Genomic DNA, 22,086 nt, shown 5'->3' with positions numbered 1-22,086 from the left:
AAAATACACGCTTGTATATATATATGTGGAATGGAGGGGGTATGTTGGGTTAAGAGTTATGAATGAGAGTAGTAATAGGATGGATGACCTCCTGTGAAACTCTAATATGTCAAGATGCTTAATCTGGTTAGCTAAGTGGGTCGTAAAATAGAGATATCAGATCTTAATGAGCAATAATGTCTCTGATGGGGACAAAATCGACGGTAGAAAAAGGATAAGATTGATCTCGAAGGGATATAAGACAGCACCAGCAGTAAAGTACGTCTCTCCCTAGACTCATGGGCTTAACAACCCGACTCATCTGCGCTGCCACAATTATAAGAAAGTAAAGTTGCGCCTTGACTTATAGCTATAGTTTTGGTCCTAGTGGCAAGCGTTTGATCCTAACAACTGGTATCAGATCCAAGGTCATGAGTTTGAGTCTCCCAATAAACATATTTTTATACTTCTTTGGGGAAGAAAATGTTAGGTTGAGCGTACATGGGTAAGAGTAGTACTAGGATGAGTGACCTCCTTAAAAGCACTAGTGCGTGTGGGTCCTAAAATAGGGATATCAAATTTTAACGGGTAATACTGTCTCTCCTGGGAACATGACCGACGGTAGAGAAAGGATAAACTAATCGCGAAGGGATATGAGACAGCACCAGCAGTAAGGCACGCCGCTCCCTAGACTCATAGGCTTAACAACCCGACCCGTCTGCGTTGCCACAAATATAAGAAAATAAAATTACGCATTGGTTAATAGCTGTAGTTTTTGGCCTAGTAATAAGCGTTTGATCCTAACATAATACCAAAACTCTTGTGATAATGTCTCGTTAATTTTATGAGAGTAACGGATATCGTATTCGATCGTGCCCATGAAAAATGTTATTTTCCAGCTAACTTCGAAAACTATATTATACATTGATTAAGGTTTGTCCAAATATTAATTTTGCACCCGTTAAATATTACATATATCACCTTCGTTGAATCATCGTTTGAATAAGAGAGGACAATCATCATAAGATAAGATAGAAGTTATAAAAGCCACATTATTTTTTATATTATATTTACATATCTCAAATATATAGCTAACTTTTTATATTTAGTTTTATTCTTTTCTTCGTTTACCGATGGGTTAATTGTCAATCACTCCCTAAAATACTTTATAACTTATTTATAAATCCCTACATAAATAAAACTTACTTTCAACTCCCTGGAGAGAGAAACTTTTGTTTCTAAATATCAATTTTACCCTTATCTCTTAAAAAAATAAAAATAAAAATAAAAATAAATTGAGAGAATGGATAATAAAAACAAAACTAATCCAAATAGTATATATATAAAAATTCAAATTAAAATCAAAGAACATAAACCATATCATATACATGCTTATATTGATACAGGAGCAAGTATGTGTTTAGAAAGCAAGCATATACTTCCAAATCATTATTTGAAGAAATATGATAAAGGATTAAAAGTTCGAATAGGAGATGGATCAATAATCATGTTTAATACAGTAGCAAAAAAATTAAAAATAGAAATAGAAGAAACAAAATTTGTAATACCCATTATATATCAAATAGAATCAGGAATGGACATTATAATAGGAAATAACTTTTTAAGAGAATATATTCCCTTTACACAATTTGAAGATCACATAACTTTAAACAAAGGATCATCAATGATTTACATTCCCAAAATACGAACAGCATTTCGCGAAGGAAATGAAGGATTTACAAAGAATTTTTATAAACGAAATACAAATCCAATAGAACTAAAAATAGAAAATATTTTAACGATTAATCCTGAAAAAGAAATCATGAGAAAATTTCATGATATATGTTCTGAAAATCCTCATGACAAAATTAAGAAAAAAAAAAAACAATTCATTGCTTCAATAAAACTCAAAGACCCTAATATCACAATCCGTGAAGCACCAAGAAGATGTAACATGGATGATGCAAAAATATTTGAAAAAAAAGTTCAAGAATTATTAAAACTTAAGATAATCATCCCTAGTAAAAGTCCACACTCTTCACCAGCCTTTTATGTCAGTAAGAAAGATACTGATAAGAAAAGAATGGTAATTGATTATCGAAAGATGAATAAAGCAATAATTATGGATGGATATTATATCCCAAATAAAAATTATTTACTATCTTATATAGGAGAAATGAAATATTTTTTCAGTTTAGATTGTAAATCAGGATTCTGGCAAATTTAACTAGAACCACAAACACAATTACTTACAGCATTCAGTTGTCCAAAATGACAGTATCAATGGACTATATTACCTTTCGGACTTAAACAAGCACCAGGTATCTTTCAAAGATATATGGATAAATTTTTTAAATCATATATAAATTTTTGTTGCGTTTATATAGATGACATATTAATTTATTCAAAAACACTAGATCAACATTATAAAGATCTCATGACAGTTTTAGATATTTGTCATAAAGATGGAATTATACTTTCTGAAAAGAAAGCACAATTATTCAAAACAAAAATAAATTATTTAGGATTACAAATAGAAGATGAAAAACATTGTTTACAACAGCATATACTTAAGAAAATTCATGATTTTCCTAGTGAAATCAAGGATAAAGATCAATTAAGAAGATTTTTAGGATTATTAACTTATTCTGGAAATTACATTAAGAAACTTGCAGAAATCAGAAAACCTCTTCAGGTAAAACTTAAACAGGACTATAAGTGAAAATGGTCGAAAGAAGATACTAATTACATAGACACTATTAAAAAGAAAATAATTAGTAATCTTCCTGAATTATATTTTCCTTCAAATAAAGATATAATAATAATTAAAACAGACGCTTCAGATGAATACTGGGGAGCATGTTTAAAAGCTTATACTGGAGAAAAAAATTTAGAAGAACTTACTAAAACAGCTACTAGAAATAATGAAGAATTATGCAACTATACATCAGGAACTTTTCAAGGTGCACAATTAAATTATCATTCGAATGAAAAAGAATTATTAGCTTTAATATTCACAATTAGAACTTATGAAATTTATCTTATTTCTAAACCGTTTTTAGTAAGAACAGATAATATGAATTTAACATATTTCAAAACAAGGAAAATATCAAGAAATGCAGGGAGAAATGCAGCAAGGCTAATTAGATGGCAATTGGAATTGAACCATTATCAGTTCGAGATCCAACATGTCAAAGGAACGGATAATTCATTACCCGACGCATTAACCAGAGAACTTCATCCAAACTATACTATCCGTAGTAACGAAATAATAAAGGAGATCCTAAGTGATCCAGAAAATGACTGTGAGTCATTCGAACATGCCTCAGAAAGCATGGGGAATATAAATTGATGAAATGGGATTTATATTCAGAAACATGAATTATTTTATGACTTTCAGTCATCCGAACATGCTTCAGAAAGCATGGGGAATATAAATTGATGAAATGAGATTTATATTCAGAAACATAAATTACTCTTTGATTAAAATAATCAATTTAAGATTGATTCAATTCTTCAAAAAAATTTATAAATTCAATGATACGCATAATAAAACTATCCGAATTACTCACGAAAAGAGTTATTTTACTAACCATTATATATATAAATATGTTTTCTTATGCAGAGTATAATCAAGATGGAGCAACTAAGTCAATTAAAAGAACAATTGATTGAATTGCAGGAAGAAATTCAAATTTTTCAACTAAAAGAAAGGAATTTGAGTAGAAAAATTCAAAGGACAGAAGAAAAGATGATAACTTCATTATCATCATCCTCACCAAGAACACCAATCAAAATGGCAACTCCATTTGACAAAATAATGGATATAAAAGAGAAACAGTCAGTGGTCACAGCCAACACTAACAAAGAAAAAGAAAAGAAAAAAGAACCGGTGGACACAGCCAGCACCGAAAAAAATAAAAAAGAAGAAAGGACGTTTAAAAATGCCCTTGAAAAGAAAGAAAGAAAGATGGTCAATCTGAGACCACAAAAACCAATTTTTGAGAAAACAAATTTTTCAGAAAAACTCAAGACTGAATTCTTTGAAACACTAAACTATTTGAGAATAGCCAAACCATCTGTAGAATCTTGGCTACAAACTTGTGACACATAGAGCATATCAAGAGCAAGAACACTGCAAGGTGCTCCAGCGCATGAAGTCGAAAGATTCTTTTCAAATGGATTATTAAGTGGATTGGAAGTCAGTCCCAACAATCAAGAAATAGAACTATTTCCATATCAGTTGAGAAATAGTATCATCCAGTTCAAAAAAGCAGTCTTTAAGGACGATCCAGTATTAATATTGAGTATTCACTCAACCCTTCCAGATTGGGATGATAACAAATTCTATCAACCAATGGTATATATTCAATGTCGAAAACAAAAAGACAAGTTCTTATTCGAAGGATCAAATGAAGAGAAACCAGTAATGGATATCTCAACACTTCCTGAGATAAGAATAAAGACATTGATTGATATGATCTCAAAGACAGGAAAGATTGATGGAAACTCAAAGGTTAAAATAAATTTTGCAACCAGTAAAATTTTATTAACCACTGGACATAAGGAGATAATCCAAAAGAAAGAACAAGCCATGTTAGCTCAATTCGAAGCTCCAATCTATGAAGCAAGAGTTGACATGACCCGAGAAACCCAACAAATGTTATGTCAAAGACTAAGAACAATGATATCCACTCACAAATGTGGACATTGCCAACCCATTCAGACAGAAGAAGCAGATGTCAAAAAGGACAAACCAGCTATCAAAGAAGACAAACCAATAAAGAAATGGTCCGAATGCACCAGTGATTCAGAGTGTGACACAATGTAAAAACAAATAAAATCGTGGACCACACCACATGTTAAAGGCATCCACTCAGATGTAAAATGAGCTGTTTCCATTATGTAGTGTCGGGTGGTCCCCCTCTTTTCTTTTATTTTTAATTATGTATGCGTTTCTCCACGCCTATAAAAGGAGATGTTTTGTGCTGTAAAAGAGTAAGTGAAGTTTGAGTATCTCTCTCTTCTTAAAGTTTCTTACAATATGGTTCATACAAGACGTATGAAAACTATCAGAAACTAAGAAACATAAAATCAGAAACAAAATAAGCCTTATGGCTAATAACTAAACAAGCAGTGCGTAAGGAGGATAAGGTTGGAAACCAATCATTGAATATTCATGGTTAAGAGTAAACCTGGAGATCCATAGAGCAAGTACCAGTTGATCAAGTGATCGTTAAGGAAAAACAAGGATTTGGCCTCTGCTCAAAACCAAGATTCATTCAAACAAGGTAACCTTCCTAAACCTCCTGCAGCCCTTAATTCAAAGAAATAGTCAAAATACATTAATCATGTCATCATCCTTTATAAGAAATGGAAGATTAATAATAAAAAAACTGGTTCGAAATAGAATATGATCATGAATATGATACATTTCGTGAATATCGTTTAAATACTTCTGATTTAACCATATTTGAATCAATTTATCAACTAAAATTTGTATTAATAATCCATGAATGGAACCAAAATAATATGAAAACATTTATCTGTTATAAATGAATCAGATCTGAAAATCCATGAATCAGATCTGTAAATCCATGAATAAGAAAATTCATAAGAATTTGAAGAATTCCGCAACCTGGTATCAGAGCTTAAATAAAACAAATTATTAATGTCTGGATTAACTTTAGATATTGAGATTAAAAATTTATTTGATAAAATAATCTTACTAAAAGATTTACGTCAAATAGATCAATTATGAAATAAAATAAAAGATCTCCAAACCTTTTATTTCAAAAATCATAAAAAAAAAACATTTTTCAAGCAATTGGAAAATGATAATTCAAATTTCTGAAAACGATGAAATTGAAGACATAACAATATGTTATGAATAAGAACAAACTTTGTTATCGAAATCCTATCAACAAAAACAAAATAATAAAAGTAACAATTTTTACTAAATGGAAAATGTATGAAAATACAAAAATGAATATCTTTAATTTATATTCTCAAAATATAAATTTTGATATAGAAAATTGTGAAAACAATTTGAAACATCTTAAAAATTGTCAATCTTCAATTGATAGTTTCGAAGATTTTCAGAATTTATTAGAACAGATAGATTCGACAAAAAGGCTTTTAATAGCCTTAAGAAAATTAAGAAGTTCTATCATCTGTTAAAATGACAGAAGTAACAATTCCAAATCAAAACAACCTGGTCGATGAATCTGAAGAATCTGAAGAAAACCAAGAGTATAATTTGAATATTATATTCAATCAAAGCAAGTTTGCTGAAATACAGAAAACAGAGTTTTCTAATTCAAAAACAAATCTAATAGACCAACCAGGAATACTAAGTAAGATTTCAAATTTTATTAATCCCAGAAAAAATTTAATTTATTATTCGATTCGTACAAAAGAACGATCTTGTAAAATAAATAACGAATCAAGGTCTAATACTCTGAAGTTATTAACAAATCAAGATATTAATACCATCATGGCAAAATCCAGTGAAAAAGAACGATCTGAACTGAAATATGTTCATATCGGAGAAATTGAAATAATAATATCAGCTCACTACCGAGAAGGAATAGATACACCAATTGAAATAACAGTTCGTGACAAAAGAATACGTAATTTCGAGGATTCTATCCTTGGAAAAATTGAAGGAAATTTATGTTACAAAAAGATGAAATTTTGTATTTATCCACAATACAATATATCTTTTTTTGATAAAAAACATAAATGACGTTTTAACATTAGATTATTACTTTTATAGAAATAATCTTATGTTAACAGGAAACCATCCGATCAATATAAACTATGTTGTCGGTTCAGCAATAAGTAATAATTCTCAAACAGGAATAATTTCAACAAAAACAACTATTTCTGTTGAAAGAATGTTTGAAAATATTACAAGAATTGAACACCCTCGAAAAGCATTTATTGAAGAAATAAATCCCTATAAAAGATGGAGTTCAGATGACCTCCAAATCACAAAACAGTCTGTACCAAGAAGATCATTATCATTTGCTAGAAATGATGAAGATATTCTTGATAAGATTGGAACCATGAATCAAAATATTCTTAAAATTAAACAAGCTATTGTTAATGAGTCAACCTCATAGCAATGACGTCCTTAATAAAATTAGAAAAAGATCTAGGAGATTTAGAAAATAATATTAATAAGATCAATCTATCAATACAAGAATTAGAGAAGAATTTCAAATAATATATTGATTTAGCAACGACTAGATTAATAATTGAACAATAAAGACATAGTAATGAAATATTAAACTATCTTAAGGAAGTTCTTCCAATAGATAAAGGAAAAAGAAAAATGGAAGAAGAACCACCATTCAAAATTGAATCATGGTATAGAAATTCCCTTAGTTATGGCAAACATAAGTATGGAGATGTTTAGTGAAACCGACTCATCTGATTTTGAACAAATAGGAGTAAATACAGAAGAATTATATCATTCACATCAGGACTCAGAACAATACAGAGATATGGATATTTCAGAATCAGAATCTGAAGATGATTCTAGACCACGATTAAATCTACGAACGAATGTAGAAGGTAGTGGTGGAAGAAATGATGAAGAATTTAAATATAACAGAGACCAATACTTTGGATCTTATAAAGATGTTAGAGATATTCTTAGAGAATCAAAAACATCAGGATTTGTGAAACAAAATATCTTAGATTTAGGATGTTCAACAGCCAAAGAAAGAAAATCAAAGATAGATCATTAGGCAAATGAACTATCAGTACAAATTCAATTAACACCATTATTAGACAAAAGTGAGAATATTCAAGTTTTAACTCATGGGGTGATAAAAATGACACTGGTAGGAGCAGTAAGAACTTGGGCTGAAAACCTAGTAATTACTAATCTACCACAAGGAATGACAGGACATCGATATTTCGAACTATTTGTTGATGCCTTGTACCAAGAATTTTTAGGAGTTTCTAATAATGATGCTAATTTGGTAGCTAAGAATATAGAACAAAATAGAGAAATCTTTATATTAGATAATATTAAATTATGCAATTTATGTTACTTAGAAGAATTTATTTGTGATTATGAAACAAACTATTATCAATTAATAGATGCTGATAAAAAGGAACATTATAAACTAAGTATCTTTAATAAGATACCTAATATACCTATACACAGTAAAGATGAATTCTTAACTACTCCTTATGCTAAAACTTTAGGAGGAGCTATTAAATTCATCAAAGATATAATAACAAAAAAATGTCATGAAGTAACACTAAATAAAAGAATCTCTAAATCCTACAAACAAAACAATAAACTTTGTTGTGACAAAATGGAATTCACAGTAAAAGAATACGATTGCAAAACAAACATGTCACACAAATATTTAAAACGACAGAAACAGAATAAATTTAATAAACCTTATAAATCTTTTAATAAGAAATTTATTCCCTATAAGAAAAAGAAATTTAAAAAGAATTTCTTCAGAAAACCTTATAAAAGAAAATTTTATAAAAAGTTTGATAACAAAAAACCACCTTGCCCAAAGGGTAAAGGAAAGAATTGCACATGTTGGTTGTGCAACGAAGAAGGACATTATGCGAATGAATGTCCAAAACGAAACGAAAAGAAAAATAAAATTAAACTTCTTGAAGAAATATATACTATTGGATTCTATCCCGTAGAAACAATTGAATTTTCATCCGATGATGAAAATATTTATTATCTTAATGAATCAAGTGAATCAGATTTTGAATCCGATTCCACATTTGATAATTCAAGAAATAATAATGATTAAAATAACGACAAGAGCATTTTCGGAAAGACAAATATATGGAGTAAATTGAAAGTTATGTTTGATTTAGGGAGTTATCTACAAGTTGCCCTTTACCGATCTACCCTCATTATTAAATATATTAATTACTTTCAACAATTTGTTATTCAATTAAAACGTTCATTAAATTGAAATTTTATTTCTAAAATTTAATTTTCAATAACTTTTAAAACTTATGTGAAAACGCAAACAAGTTTAAATATATGAAAAGAACAGAATAAAAATAAAAACATTAAAGTATATGCATGTAATTTTTAAACCAAACTTGGAAAAACGAAAGATTGATGCAATCTCCTCGTAAGTCGTAAGAGAGACATGTAATTTATTAAACTAATTGGAACTTTTGTAATTAGTATACTCTTCCCGTCCTATTTATTTTAGGTTTACGTGTATTTTCACACAAACTAAGAAAGTTGTAGGACCGAGCGTACTGTAGTTCAAGCGTAATAGTTTAATCGCTTTATCTAGCAGAGACAATGATTGCACCCTAACATTTTTTCTTTCAATAATTGCACTTCTTACAATCAATGAGAATCGAACCGATGTCATTCATTCACTTTGATATCAATTATAGGATCGAACGCTTCTCGCTTTACCAAAACCTATAGATAGTGGTAACGATGCAACTCAAATCTTTCAAACCACACAGCAACCCAATCATCACGATTTGATCGATCTATCCAGCAGGGACAATTATTGTATCCCAACAAAAGTGTTTAAAAATGTAGATTTCATAAAGAAATTTCTTATTTTGCCCATATTAATGAAGATTTAAATAGGATAAAAAAATATGCAAGTATTTAATGATATTAATAACATATGTTTAATTAATAAAAGAGTAAAAAATATAACATTAAATATAAAAATTGGACTATATAATTGGGATGAATGAAAAATAAAACGTAGCCTAAATGACTGCAACTGTGGGAGTATTATATTATATATCATCCTCCAATAATTTTTCTTAATCTGTGTGAAAAAATAAGCTTATATAATTTAAATGGATAGAGTATTACTCTCTTTTTTTCATTAAGGCTTTGGTGTGTTTTCACATAGATTAAGAAAGTGTCTAAAAATTTAAAAATTATAAAAAAAATTTCATTTTGACGTTATTTAATGAATATTTAATATAGAGTAAAAAATTTATACAGGTAATTAAGGATATTAATTTAATAAAATTAAATTGATTTAAAAAAATTAAAAGAGAACATCAATATGAAAATTTGACTATATAATTAAGGCGGATGAAAAAGTAAATAAAATATAATTAAGCAGAACGAAGACGTAGAAGGAAGTATATACTATGAAAATTAAATAATAATAAATATAATTGAGACAAATGAAAAAATAAATAAAATATATAATTAAGTAGAACGAAGACGTGTAAGAGAGTGTTATAAATCATGAGAGAAATAAGAGAGATGAGTGGAGAGAATTTGTGAGAGAAGAGATTCATATGAGTCAATACTCATATGCAGTTTTTATTGAACTCAATTACTCCTATTTATAGGAGAAAATAATAGAATATAAATCTTTACAGATATTATCTTGACATATTTATCTTGATCACAAATCATCCAAAACTACATAGATAAGGATAATCATCTATAATAACAATATATTTATAAAACCCCCTAGATGATTATTTTCATGGACAATCGATTCATCAAAATTTTCATTTGGCAAGATGGATTCTTGGGAACTTCACCGAGACTCAAGTGATGCCTCATTAAAATCTTGACAGTAAAACCTCGTGGGAAAATCTGAACGAAGAAAAAAGAGTACAACAACATACTTTCTTTGGATGTCTTCCCAACGATAAATGCGTATTGTTAAAACCTTACCAGAAAAAATTCAGTGGGTCAAAATCATAATGAAGGAAAAAGAGTACGACATCTCGCGATACTTATTAATTTACTATTAAAAATCTTGTTATGAAAAATTACGTGGAAAAAATCATAGACAAGAGAAAAAGAGTATAACTTTGATTGCTCCCCCTCTTTCAAGCATCACTTGAAATTATTAACTCGTCTTATTCCAATCTTGTGCACTTATGTGCCAAAAATTGATTCAGATGCTGATTTTACCATAGATATGGTAGTTCAAGACCAAATATTTTTTCTTCTTCTTCAAGTTGACAAAAACAATATTTTGAGCATCAAATCCTTCGATGATGTTTATATATGTATCACCATCAAATCAGTGCATCCATGATAAGTGCAAATATTTTCTCATAATCCGCTTGAAATATTTTGAGAAACTTTGCTAAAATTTGCTCATATTGCCACATATCATTGCTATTGAAAATCTCTACAAATTGTAGTTCAAAATAATCATCATTTTGCATAATAGCAAAAACATATTAACGATTATATCATTTCGATCCCAAATAATTTATGAAATCTCATCTTTTATATACTTTTTATTCTTCAAGAACAACATAATTCAAATTGGATTCATTGAAATAATCGGTCGTTCACGCTTTTAGCGTTTTTTTTTATTTACTTGCAAGTAATATAAGATATGGTCCTGCAGGACATCAATTCTTTTATAACGACCAGTCTCCATTATTATTTTCACATTGAGATATTCACTTATTTTCTTTAAAGGGGTTCTTCGTCACTAAAGAAGATTTATATACATTGTTCAACTTGAACATAAATGAAGCTAAACGATATTATACACAAGATCAAATAATACATTTTGAGATTTAAACTTTGAACGTCATTTTCACTTTATATTTCATTGGGATCGTTCTCAAAAATATTATTGTAGCTTCTATTTTCTCTCCCTCAATGTTAGAAACATTGTTTTACAAGAATAATTTACAAATGAGAATTTCGTGTCATAAAATCTTATTGCTCAAAATAATTGATCATAAGATACCATTTATTTCCAACATATTTACAATCTCTTTAAGAGATTTATTGTAATGCATTTATCATATAATCAATAACTGTCAACATATAATCAATTGGCATAATATTTACAATATATCTTTCAGATATCTCCAAACATGACGCAATTATTTTCATGGTTTAATAGTTGATTGAATGAAAATAAATCAACTAAATCAACATATTTATAATCATAAAATTGATATGCATAACATCTCTTTTGATCAAGATTTTTTTATTATATATTCTGGAAATTTTCTCAATACATATCTTCGCAAACATCATGTTGCGCTTCGTGGGCCCATGTTATTTATTTCAGATAATATGGGAATTCTCTACCAATTTGAGCTTATGATAATGATATCAAATTCGATAAGCCAATAAGAATTTTTGGCTTCTTCATTAACATCTTTGTGCATTATCAATAGTTTTTCAACTATTTATATAATTTGAATGCTCAATCCAATCAGTTATGTCAAACTCTTAAAGTATTTGTATCAATGTGACTTTCGGAACTCTTTAGCTATTCTAGAAATATTGATTTGTAATATATTATTTAAACCAAATCAATATCTACTAGCTTCAAAATTTCATATACATCAATGTTTATCACTATTTTATAATATCAAGCACATCATCTTTTTCATCGTCACTCAAAAGATCTTCTAGATCTTTCAAACATTCAATCAACATATGATGAAACATATGATTTGGGTAAAACTCAACGGTCTCCAAAAAAATCTTATATCTTGCTTGATAGATATCAATAAATATTTTATATACTTCAGGTATGATAGTGATACGAGATATCGATGTACATTTAGTACAATACTTTATTATGACGTATATCTCAATAATTTGTGTCATTCATGATTCGTATCTCTTTTCATATGATATAACATACTATTCTTTAAAGAATTAATCAACAATAGTGTATTAATTGTGTCCATTATCACAGTCACATTCACTTAAAAAAATGAACCACATTAATTAGACAAATTTCATAATTATTTTTCCTTGAAAAAATATTATAAATAAGATATTATATTAAAAGAATTGAAATTGAGAAATCGGACGTATATTTTAGAATTCTTGTATGCACCAAATAGATCTTTTACTTTCAAGAACGATATTAAATATATCACAAATGTCATCTCACATTAAATTTATGTTCATACATGTAAGATAATAACATGTGATAAAAATACTTTATCATTCATTTAAAAAGTGATAGCTTAATCAAATAATTTTTAAAAAAATTCAAAATTTATATTCCCAATAAAAATTGAGGAATTTAAAATTCATAATCAAATTTTATGAAATAAATATGTAACAACTCAATATATCTTTAAAATATAAAAATTCTCAAATCACCAAATTGCATAATTAATATCTCATGCAATATATTGACCAATTGAATAGATTCACAGATTTTGTAGATCTTATGTTATATCATCAAAATAATTTACGTGCATAAAAACAAAACACATGCCAGAGTTTTCCAGAATTTAGTTTAAACAAATGCAAACTAATTTACCAAAAATAAATTAGTTCAATAAATAAATAAAATGACTTGAAGTTAGTCGTAAATCAATCCATTGACATCAACATGTATAGGCTACCATCAATTCATCATCTTCATTTCCCAATATAGATGATGGTTCAATTCATTGGGTTTAACATTTATTTTTCTTTTTCGATTGATAGTATTGCTATCTTACTACTGCACATTCATAATTTTCAATCAATAGCCTATGCAGATCATCATTGAACATCAAGTCGCTATTCATAAAAATAGTTACAAATAATAGATAATACTTCTTCTAGAGCATTAAGAATAAATATATGCTTTGAATCGATAGAAAGTCAATATCTTTTGATATATATCTCACATATATCTTTAATAACATTTTCTTAAAGATATTGACAATTTTAGATCATATATATCGATATTCTTTGAGAAATTGTACTAAATTTCTCAATTCATAAGATCTTCAATAACCAAAAGGACATTAAATTATATTCTTCGAGAATATTGTCAAATCTTGGATCTAATATAAATATTCTTTCATGAATATCAACAAATCTTAAATATTTGATAAATATTTTTTTATAAATATTGATATATTTTTACATAGATCTATATCTTTCAATAATATTTATAAATCTTGGATATCATATCAGATATCTATTATGATTTTTTCAATTTCTCGATGTACAAAATCATATATCTTATATTTATAATGAATCTGTTCAGATTCTCAATATATTACATCATAATTATGAATATATCTTTTGATATATCAAAATCGTAATCATGAATATCTCAAAATTCTTAATATATTATATTATATTATGAATTTCTTCAAATTCTCAATATAAAATCATGTTGTGCTACTTTATAGCCATCAACATATTCATGATATTTCATGAGCACCAATATATTAATTTTTTTCATTGTGTTATTTCTAGAGGACCAATGAATATCTCTCATAAAATTGAGTATTGACAACACGTTGTATTATTTCAATAGCAATAAAACGAGAATTATTTTCATTCTCAGTTGGTTAAAACATCGTCCATAAATCATGAGAGAAATAAGAGATACGAGTAGAGAGAATTCATGAAAGGAGAGATTCATTCATATGAATCAATACTCATGTGCAGCTTTTATTGAACTCAATCACTCCTATTTATAGGAAAAAATAATAAAATACAAATATTTACAAATATTATCTTGATATATTTATCTTGATCACAAATCTACATAAATAAGGATAATCATTTATAATAACAATATATTTATAACATAGAGTATATTATACTCCCTCCGTTTTGATTATATAGTTCTATTTTTTTTTTGCACATGCACAGATTAATAAAAAATTATTGAGAACAAATTTTATACAAACTTACAATTTTATCCATATTTAATATATTAAAAAAAGATTGCACAATTTTCAGGTGTAGTTAATAGGGGTATATTAGTAAAAGAGTGTAAAAAAATATTACTAGATATGATATATGACTATATATTTGGAAAAAATAAAAAAAATGTAGACTATATAATTGAAACGAAGGAAGTATTATAATATTGAATTGGGTATGCCTAACTAATGCTTGTTCCCTCCAATCAATTTCCTAGAGACCATAGAATGGAACACATGTCACTTCAAACCTTCAAACCCTAAATTGTAGGAGAAATGTTGAATGTGAAATTTTTAATATATTTGGAAAAGGATTGCATTTAAAAAAAATAATAAAAAAATCTATATTTCCAAATTTTTAAAAATCTAATTTTTCATAAAAATCTTGGTCGTACAAGGGACTACGTGTCAATTAATTTGGTTTAAATGTACTCGATTTCATTTATTTCACCTTATTAATTAATTAAGACGTGTTAAGTGAACGCCTCGTAATACTTTCTTGGTTAATCAATCTCTTTCCCGAGTGAATTTGGTCAATAATACAAAAATTTATGGTTTCCAAGATAAATTATTTAATTAACTCGATAACAACCTTTACATCAAATTTTATTATATATTTATGATCAAATCCAAAATTCTCGAAGCTCGAAATGCTAGAGGATTATGATATAAGAATTCTACCCCATAAAAAAGATTAAAATTATTTTATTTAAATATAAGGCCGACCTTTTTTTCCCATGTATAACGAGTTGGACGATTTTCGTCTGGACACATTTTTTTTTTTAAATAAATGTATATTTGGTGATTTCTTAAAACATGTTTTCTCCTTTCGCATCAATCTTTTTGCAATGGGTTTCCCTTACATTCATAGTCTCATATAAGATCATCCTTTAAATTTCAAAATATAGATGAGTCTAAGGGACAACTCATATTCTTCAACTTATTTCCAAATAAAAATATTGATTTTTATGTGATTGCTTTGACCTTTTAACAAAGAGTATGTCTCATCGAAGACAGGTCAATCCAATTCGTATTTAAAATAAAAAATAATATTTTTTTATAAACTGGTTAGAATCGATGAATTCGGACATTGACACGTGAACGGTTAATGGTAAATTTTTGTGTGTGTTTAAATTAGATGACTAATGCCTTTCCTTCCTAGTTCCTACTATGGTAGATAATAGCCCGAACATGTGTCGAGTTTGAAATCTAATTATGATAAATGTGTCCCAATCCAAAAAAAAAAAAGAAAAGACCAATAGACTGGACTCTGGGCCAAATTTTAGCTAGACCCATAAATATTGGGCCTGAAAAGTTTTAGCTTAATGTTGGCCCGAGTCTAGTGGGCCAAATCTATTGAATGGAAGTTAACAAGTCAAGAGTATCATATTTTATATACTCACATAGCATTGGATTTTTTTTAAGGATTAATCAATAAATAGGTCCTGAGTTACAAAATAAATCATGAAAAACATTGATTAGACTCCGAGTAAAGTTGATGTTCCCAAAATTTTGCGAATTTCTTGATTTTGGAGTGAAATCAATGTATTTGAAAAAAAAAAAACTTAGCATAAAAAAGTTGAACAAATCAAATAAATTTAAAAATTTTACACATTCAATCAGAATAATTCAATGATTGTGACACCATGCAAAACGTGATTTAACAATCACATAATTAGTGTTTTTTTTGGGCAAAAATTGAATATTTCGATGGTAGATAGGGAAAATTCGGTCCTACCCAATGGGTTTTACCCCATGAAATAAGTGGAAGCACATAATTGATCCAAATTATGATTATGTGGAACCCACATGATTTACATCAATCACAAAAGACCACACCATCTATGGAGTAATACCTCATTGATAGGATCGAATTTCCCGTCCGATAGATAGACCAACATACCAAATGTTAGCCACGTAATTTGGAAAACGTAAAAAATTGCAAAAATATTAGGAAAATCAAAATATCTGACTGGCACATAAACGATTCCTAAATAGTCGGTAAACAACAAACGATTTGCGGTTATCACTTATCACCTTCCGTTGATAAGATTTCATTCCCCAAGGGGCTTTTTCTCATTGGGAGTTGGGAAGTGCCATTTCTTGATCAACTCACCCGATCTAAAACCTGAACCGATATTTATTTTTTATGCCATAAAAATGTCCGGGTAATATTTTATGGATGATGTGGAGTTTTGTGATTGGTCTAAATTATGTGAGTCATACATGATTATGTGGGGCACATATAATTTGAACCAATTACATGCTTCCACCTATCCCATGGGATAGGGTCGAACTTTCCAAAATGTCTCATGCATGCATATGATTCGGAGCTAATGGTATGAGGGATAGATTTCAACCTAGCATATGGGTAATACCCCAATAATAGATTTAATGTCTCATGATTTGCCACGTCAACAATATATAATTAATTACGCCTATGCGTAAAAATACGAACTGTTGAATGCATGATTTGGATATTACCCATATGCTAGGATATCATCTACGGGCATGAGGTTAGTTATGTAACCGTTAAATCCTCATCCATCGTTAACTCTCAAACAATTATGAGCCAACCTTATATCTAAGAAAATTAGATGTGGCCGCCATAATATGGTCTAAATCGAACTGTAGTCCGAATTTCTTATTATGGTTTAAAACTTCAATTGAAAAAAATATTATGATTTGGTTATGATTTTACGTTCATATTTAATTTAGAACTCTCATAATTATCAAAGCTATTAACAAACCAAAATTTAAATAACTTAATCTTACTAAGAAAAACTACACTGAAGTAAGACAATTCAATTATGAAATGTATAATCATAAACGTGGAAAATGGAAAATTATTAGAAAATATATAAGGAATCAATTGAATTTGTTTATAATTATCTGATTATAAATTTTTCTAGAAACGTAAACGGGAAAACCGAATCCGACATGCCGTTGCCACCTCTAAAAATTAGACATTAATATTGCCTTAATTGCAAGAACTCGTAAATTTGGTGTTGATGATTTAATGAAATCACTAATTGCATTTATTTTTATTTAATCTCTCCGTCCCGATTATATAATCCTATTTTTTTGCCACACAGATTAAGAAAAATCATGGAAAACAAATTTTGTACAAACTTCCTATTAAATCTCTATTTAATGAATTCAAAAAAGGGAAATGCTACATGTAAATGGAAGGCTACACGTTGGGTTACACACTCCACGTGAAATTACAAAATTATCCCTCCATTTTATTTGAAAAAATTCTTACCAAAATACATCAAGGATATTTATGTAATTTCAAGTGTAACGTGTAACCCAATGTGTAACCCTTCGTGTACATGTAGCATCACACTTCAAAAAATGATTACAGAATTTTCAATGTGTATCTATAAATAGGGGTATATTAGACTATTAGTAAAGGAGTGTAAAAAAATATTACTTATAAATATGGTATACGACTACATATTAATTGGGACAAAAAAAATGTGACCTATATAATTGGGACGGATGAAATATTTTTAAAAAATTACAAGTAAATTTTTTCCCACCAAAAAATCAAGTTTATGGTATACGAGTATACGACGCATCGTTCAAAATGAATAAAAGAAACATAATGCATTAATTAATTCCATGCACATAGAATTTATCGAAATCAAATCCTTTAATCATATACGTACGTCTAACAGTATTAAGACAGAAATTTGTCTCTTATTTTTTTTAAAAAAAAAAAAAAACAAAACAAAACAAAACAGTCGACAAAATATATGGTACCATGAAGAAAATTTTAGTGTTAGTGCACGTGAATTCACGCAAACGTTGTTGAAGAACATCGTTAATTCAACACATTTGAGAGCTGTATGATTTGTTAGCTGATCAAGACAAATGTAATAAGAAGCAAACAATGGGTAAATTCTCAAAAAATTTGAAAGATGCAAATAATAACAGAGTAGGTGACAAATTCATTCTACATAAGAAAGGGACGGCTCCAGCATTTTATTGGTACCAGTTTCTTGATTCATTGCACGCATTATCTCATTCCAAACTAGTCTGGACATGGCTCAATCCAAATTAACCGAAGCCTAGTTCATCGAGGTTGAGTATAAGAAAACAAGTTGGAATCTTTTAATTTTTATGGTGTTCATCAATTTTGCGGGTTCGAATTACGGATTCTTGTCTCCTTTAGCTTGCATGCATTGCTTGCCTAAATTAAATTCCAGCTTTGATTTGTATTGCCCTTTGCAAGTTTTCGGGAGATGGAGAATTCAGACAGTGATAATATGATGTCTGTTGTGTATGGATCGAAGAAACTTGTCTCGGACGAAGCTAACATCGATTATGAAACCGTTGGTGAGTTACTTTCTTCTTTGTTAATGCATTCAAATATTCTGTGAACGATTGGAATTGAGTTTGATTTGTTTTCTTATATATGTGGCAATAAAGCTAAGGACTATTCAAGTTGATCAGATTGTATATTGTAACCGGTAGATTCTGCCATGTTGCAATTGTTTCTTGAATGGAATTTTCATGAAAGACTAAAGATATTTTTATGTGGCCTAACTGAGAAAATTTCGAGTTTTGTGCAGAAGAAGAGAATGATTCTCCCATAGAAGAAGTGCGTCTCACTGTGCCGATAACAGATGATCCTACGCTTCCATGTTTGACATTTCGAACATGGTTTCTAGGGATTATCTCGTGCGCTGCATTAGGATTTGTAAACCAGTTCTTCAATTATCGCCAAAACGCCCTCTCAGTTACGTCTGTTTCAGCACAGATATTAGTCCTCCCCATCGGGAAGCTTATGGCTGCTTATCTTCCAAGAAAAGAAATACGCATCCCTGGAACAAAATGGTCATTTTCATTGAATCCAGGGCCTTTCAACTTGAAAGAACATTGCCTGATAACCATTTTTGCTAATGCCGGGGCGACTTCTGTGTATGCAGTGAACATTGTAACGATTGTAAAGGCATTTTATCATCGTAGACTCAACCCTGTTGCAGCACTATTGCTCACACAAAGTACTCAGGTAAGAAAATTGTTCTATCAATTAATAACTTTTTCAATCTTTTCATTTCTTGAATCATGTAACTTCATTCAATGTAGATGCTTGGATATGGCTGGGCTGGTATTTTTCGGAAATACCTTGTTGATTCACCTTATATGTGGTGGCCCTCCAATCTTGTTCAAGTCTCCCTCTTCAGAGCATTGCACGAAACCGAAGTCCGGCGAAAAGGAGGCCTCACAAGGTTACAGTTCTTCATTATCGTTCTAGTTTCGAGCTTTTCATATTACGTCGTCCCAAACTATCTGTTCCCATCCATCACCGCCCTTTCGTTCGTCTGTTGGATATGGAAAGATTCAGTCACAGCACAACAAATAGGAGGAGGAATCCGTGGCCTCGGAATCGGATCATTTGCTCTGGATTGGGCTACCGTAGCTAGTTTTCTTGGAAGTCCACTGGCAACTCCAGGCTTTGCTATTATTAACATGCTCGTTGGTTTCATAATAGTTGTCTATGTTGTCTTGCCAATTGCCTACTGGAACAACTTGTTCAATGCTAGGCGATTCCCGATCCTTTCGCCTCATGTGTTTGATTCTAATGGAGCACCCTACAACATATCAGCAATTCTTACCGAGAAAACATTTGAATTCAATGATCAGGGATATGAAAGCTACAGCAAGGTTTATCTGAGCATAGTTTTCGTGTTTACATACGGTTTAAGCTTCGCGAGTTTGGCTGCTACTTTGTCACATGTAGCACTCTTCTATGGCAGGTTACCATATATTTCGCCCTGTTTTAAATTCTTTTTCCCCTCAAGGATTTCCTTCAGATTCTTTTCTGAAAGCCTTTAAATGCAGAGAAATTTGGAAACAAACAAAGGCGTCGTTTCAAGACAAATCAGGAGACGTGCACACTCGGTTGATGAGGAAAAACTATGACCATGTACCTCAATGGTGGTTTTACATTCTTCTGATTATTGTCATCGGCATGTCCTTTTTCGCGTGTGAAGGATTCGATAGACAATTACAGCTTCCGTATTGGGGAATCGTTTTAGCATTTGCTCTAGCGTTCGTTTTCACCCTTCCCATTGGTGTCATTGTGGCCACCACAAACCAGGCACGTCTTGATATTTTTTACTCTTGTTTATTAACTAGATAGATGTATTTTTGACGAGTACTCTATTATATTTTTTCTTCAGGGAACGGGAATTAATGTAATATCAGAGATGATAATTGGTTTCATGTATCAAGGGAAACCTCTGGCCAACGTGGTCTTCAAAACTTATGGAACCATCAGCATGTCTCAAGCAATCACTTTCCTCTCGGATTTCAAACTAGGCCATTACATGAAAATTCCTCCAAAATCCATGTTCTTGGTCCAGGTAAATCTTGTAAACATCCCCCCCCCCCCCCCCCCCCCCCCCCCCCCCCCCCCCCCCTTGTGCTAGGACAATGAACAACTAACACAACTTCATGTTCGTGAATATAAAAAGTTATCCGGAACATTTGTTACCTCCTTGGTATACTTCGGCACGGCCTGGTGGCTCCTAACATCAGTGGAAAACATCTGCGACACATCGAAACTTCCCCCCGAAAGCCCCTGGACATGCCCTGGAGACGATGTTTTCTACAGTGCTTCCATAATATGGGGAGTGGTCGGCCCTCTCCGGATGTTCGGGAAACTCGGGGTATACCCTCGGATGAACTATTTCTTCCTCTTCGGCCTTGTTGCGCCAATACCAGTTTGGTACCTTGCACGAAGATACCCGGAAAAGAAGTGGATCCAACTCATCAATATTCCGATTCTTATATCAGGGGCAGGAGGTTTGCCGGTAGCAAAAGTTGTCAACTACATGTGCTGGTTCAGCGTGGGGCTATTCTTCAACTTTTACGTGTACCGGAGATTCAAGGGATGGTGGGCGAGGCATAATTACATAATGTCAGCTGGTTTGGAAGCAGGGGTTGCCTTTATGGCTATCTTGTGCTACTTTACGTTGCAGTTCGGGGGGATCGCGGGGCCGAGCTGGTGGGGGCAAGCGGTGGACGATCACTGTCCGTTGGCTAAGTGTCCAACGGCACCTGGAATCCAAGTTGAAGGGTGTCCAGTTGTTCATTGATAAGGCAAATTATATTAGAAGTATCGTTCCCTGGCAGAAGTATTTTGTTCTTATCATGATCATATTATATGGTATTTCGCTGGAATAATAATCGACATACAGGGTAGAAATGTTGGTTCCAGGTGCGGCATTACGAGATAAAAACTATGGAAATTGAAGACTAAATAGACACCAAGACTTACGTGGAAAACCCCCAAAAATTATTAGGGTAAAAACCACGGGCAAGACCAAAAGATTCTACTATAATATTTGAAGAATTACAACCTCTCTCTGTGTTTTCAAAAAGACACTCACTCTTTTATACAGGAGAAAACCTATATCACAAATATATATA

The 22,086-nt window shown here is 30.4% G+C and overlaps 1 protein-coding gene across 1 annotated transcript; it reads left to right on the top strand.

Annotated features, from left to right (window-relative positions):
- The first annotated feature begins 18,890 nt into the window (after positions 1-18,890).
- Positions 18,891-21,756, top strand: LOC140892643 (oligopeptide transporter 5-like). Its single transcript, XM_073301589.1, has 6 exons — positions 18,891-18,984; positions 19,221-19,660; positions 19,738-20,408; positions 20,494-20,752; positions 20,835-21,017; positions 21,129-21,756. Exons 1-6 carry the CDS (start codon positions 18,891-18,893, stop codon positions 21,750-21,752), a joined length of 2,271 nt encoding a protein of 756 aa, XP_073157690.1. The 3' UTR covers positions 21,753-21,756.
- The last annotated feature ends 330 nt before the right edge of the window (positions 21,757-22,086 follow it).

The sequence above is a fragment of the Henckelia pumila genome, chromosome 3 (assembly GCF_033568475.1).
Source record: "Henckelia pumila isolate YLH828 chromosome 3, ASM3356847v2, whole genome shotgun sequence".
NCBI lineage: Eukaryota > Viridiplantae > Streptophyta > Magnoliopsida > Lamiales > Gesneriaceae > Henckelia > Henckelia pumila.
Note: the sequence above shows the minus strand (reverse complement) of the source record. Positions and strands in the feature narration are given on the sequence as shown.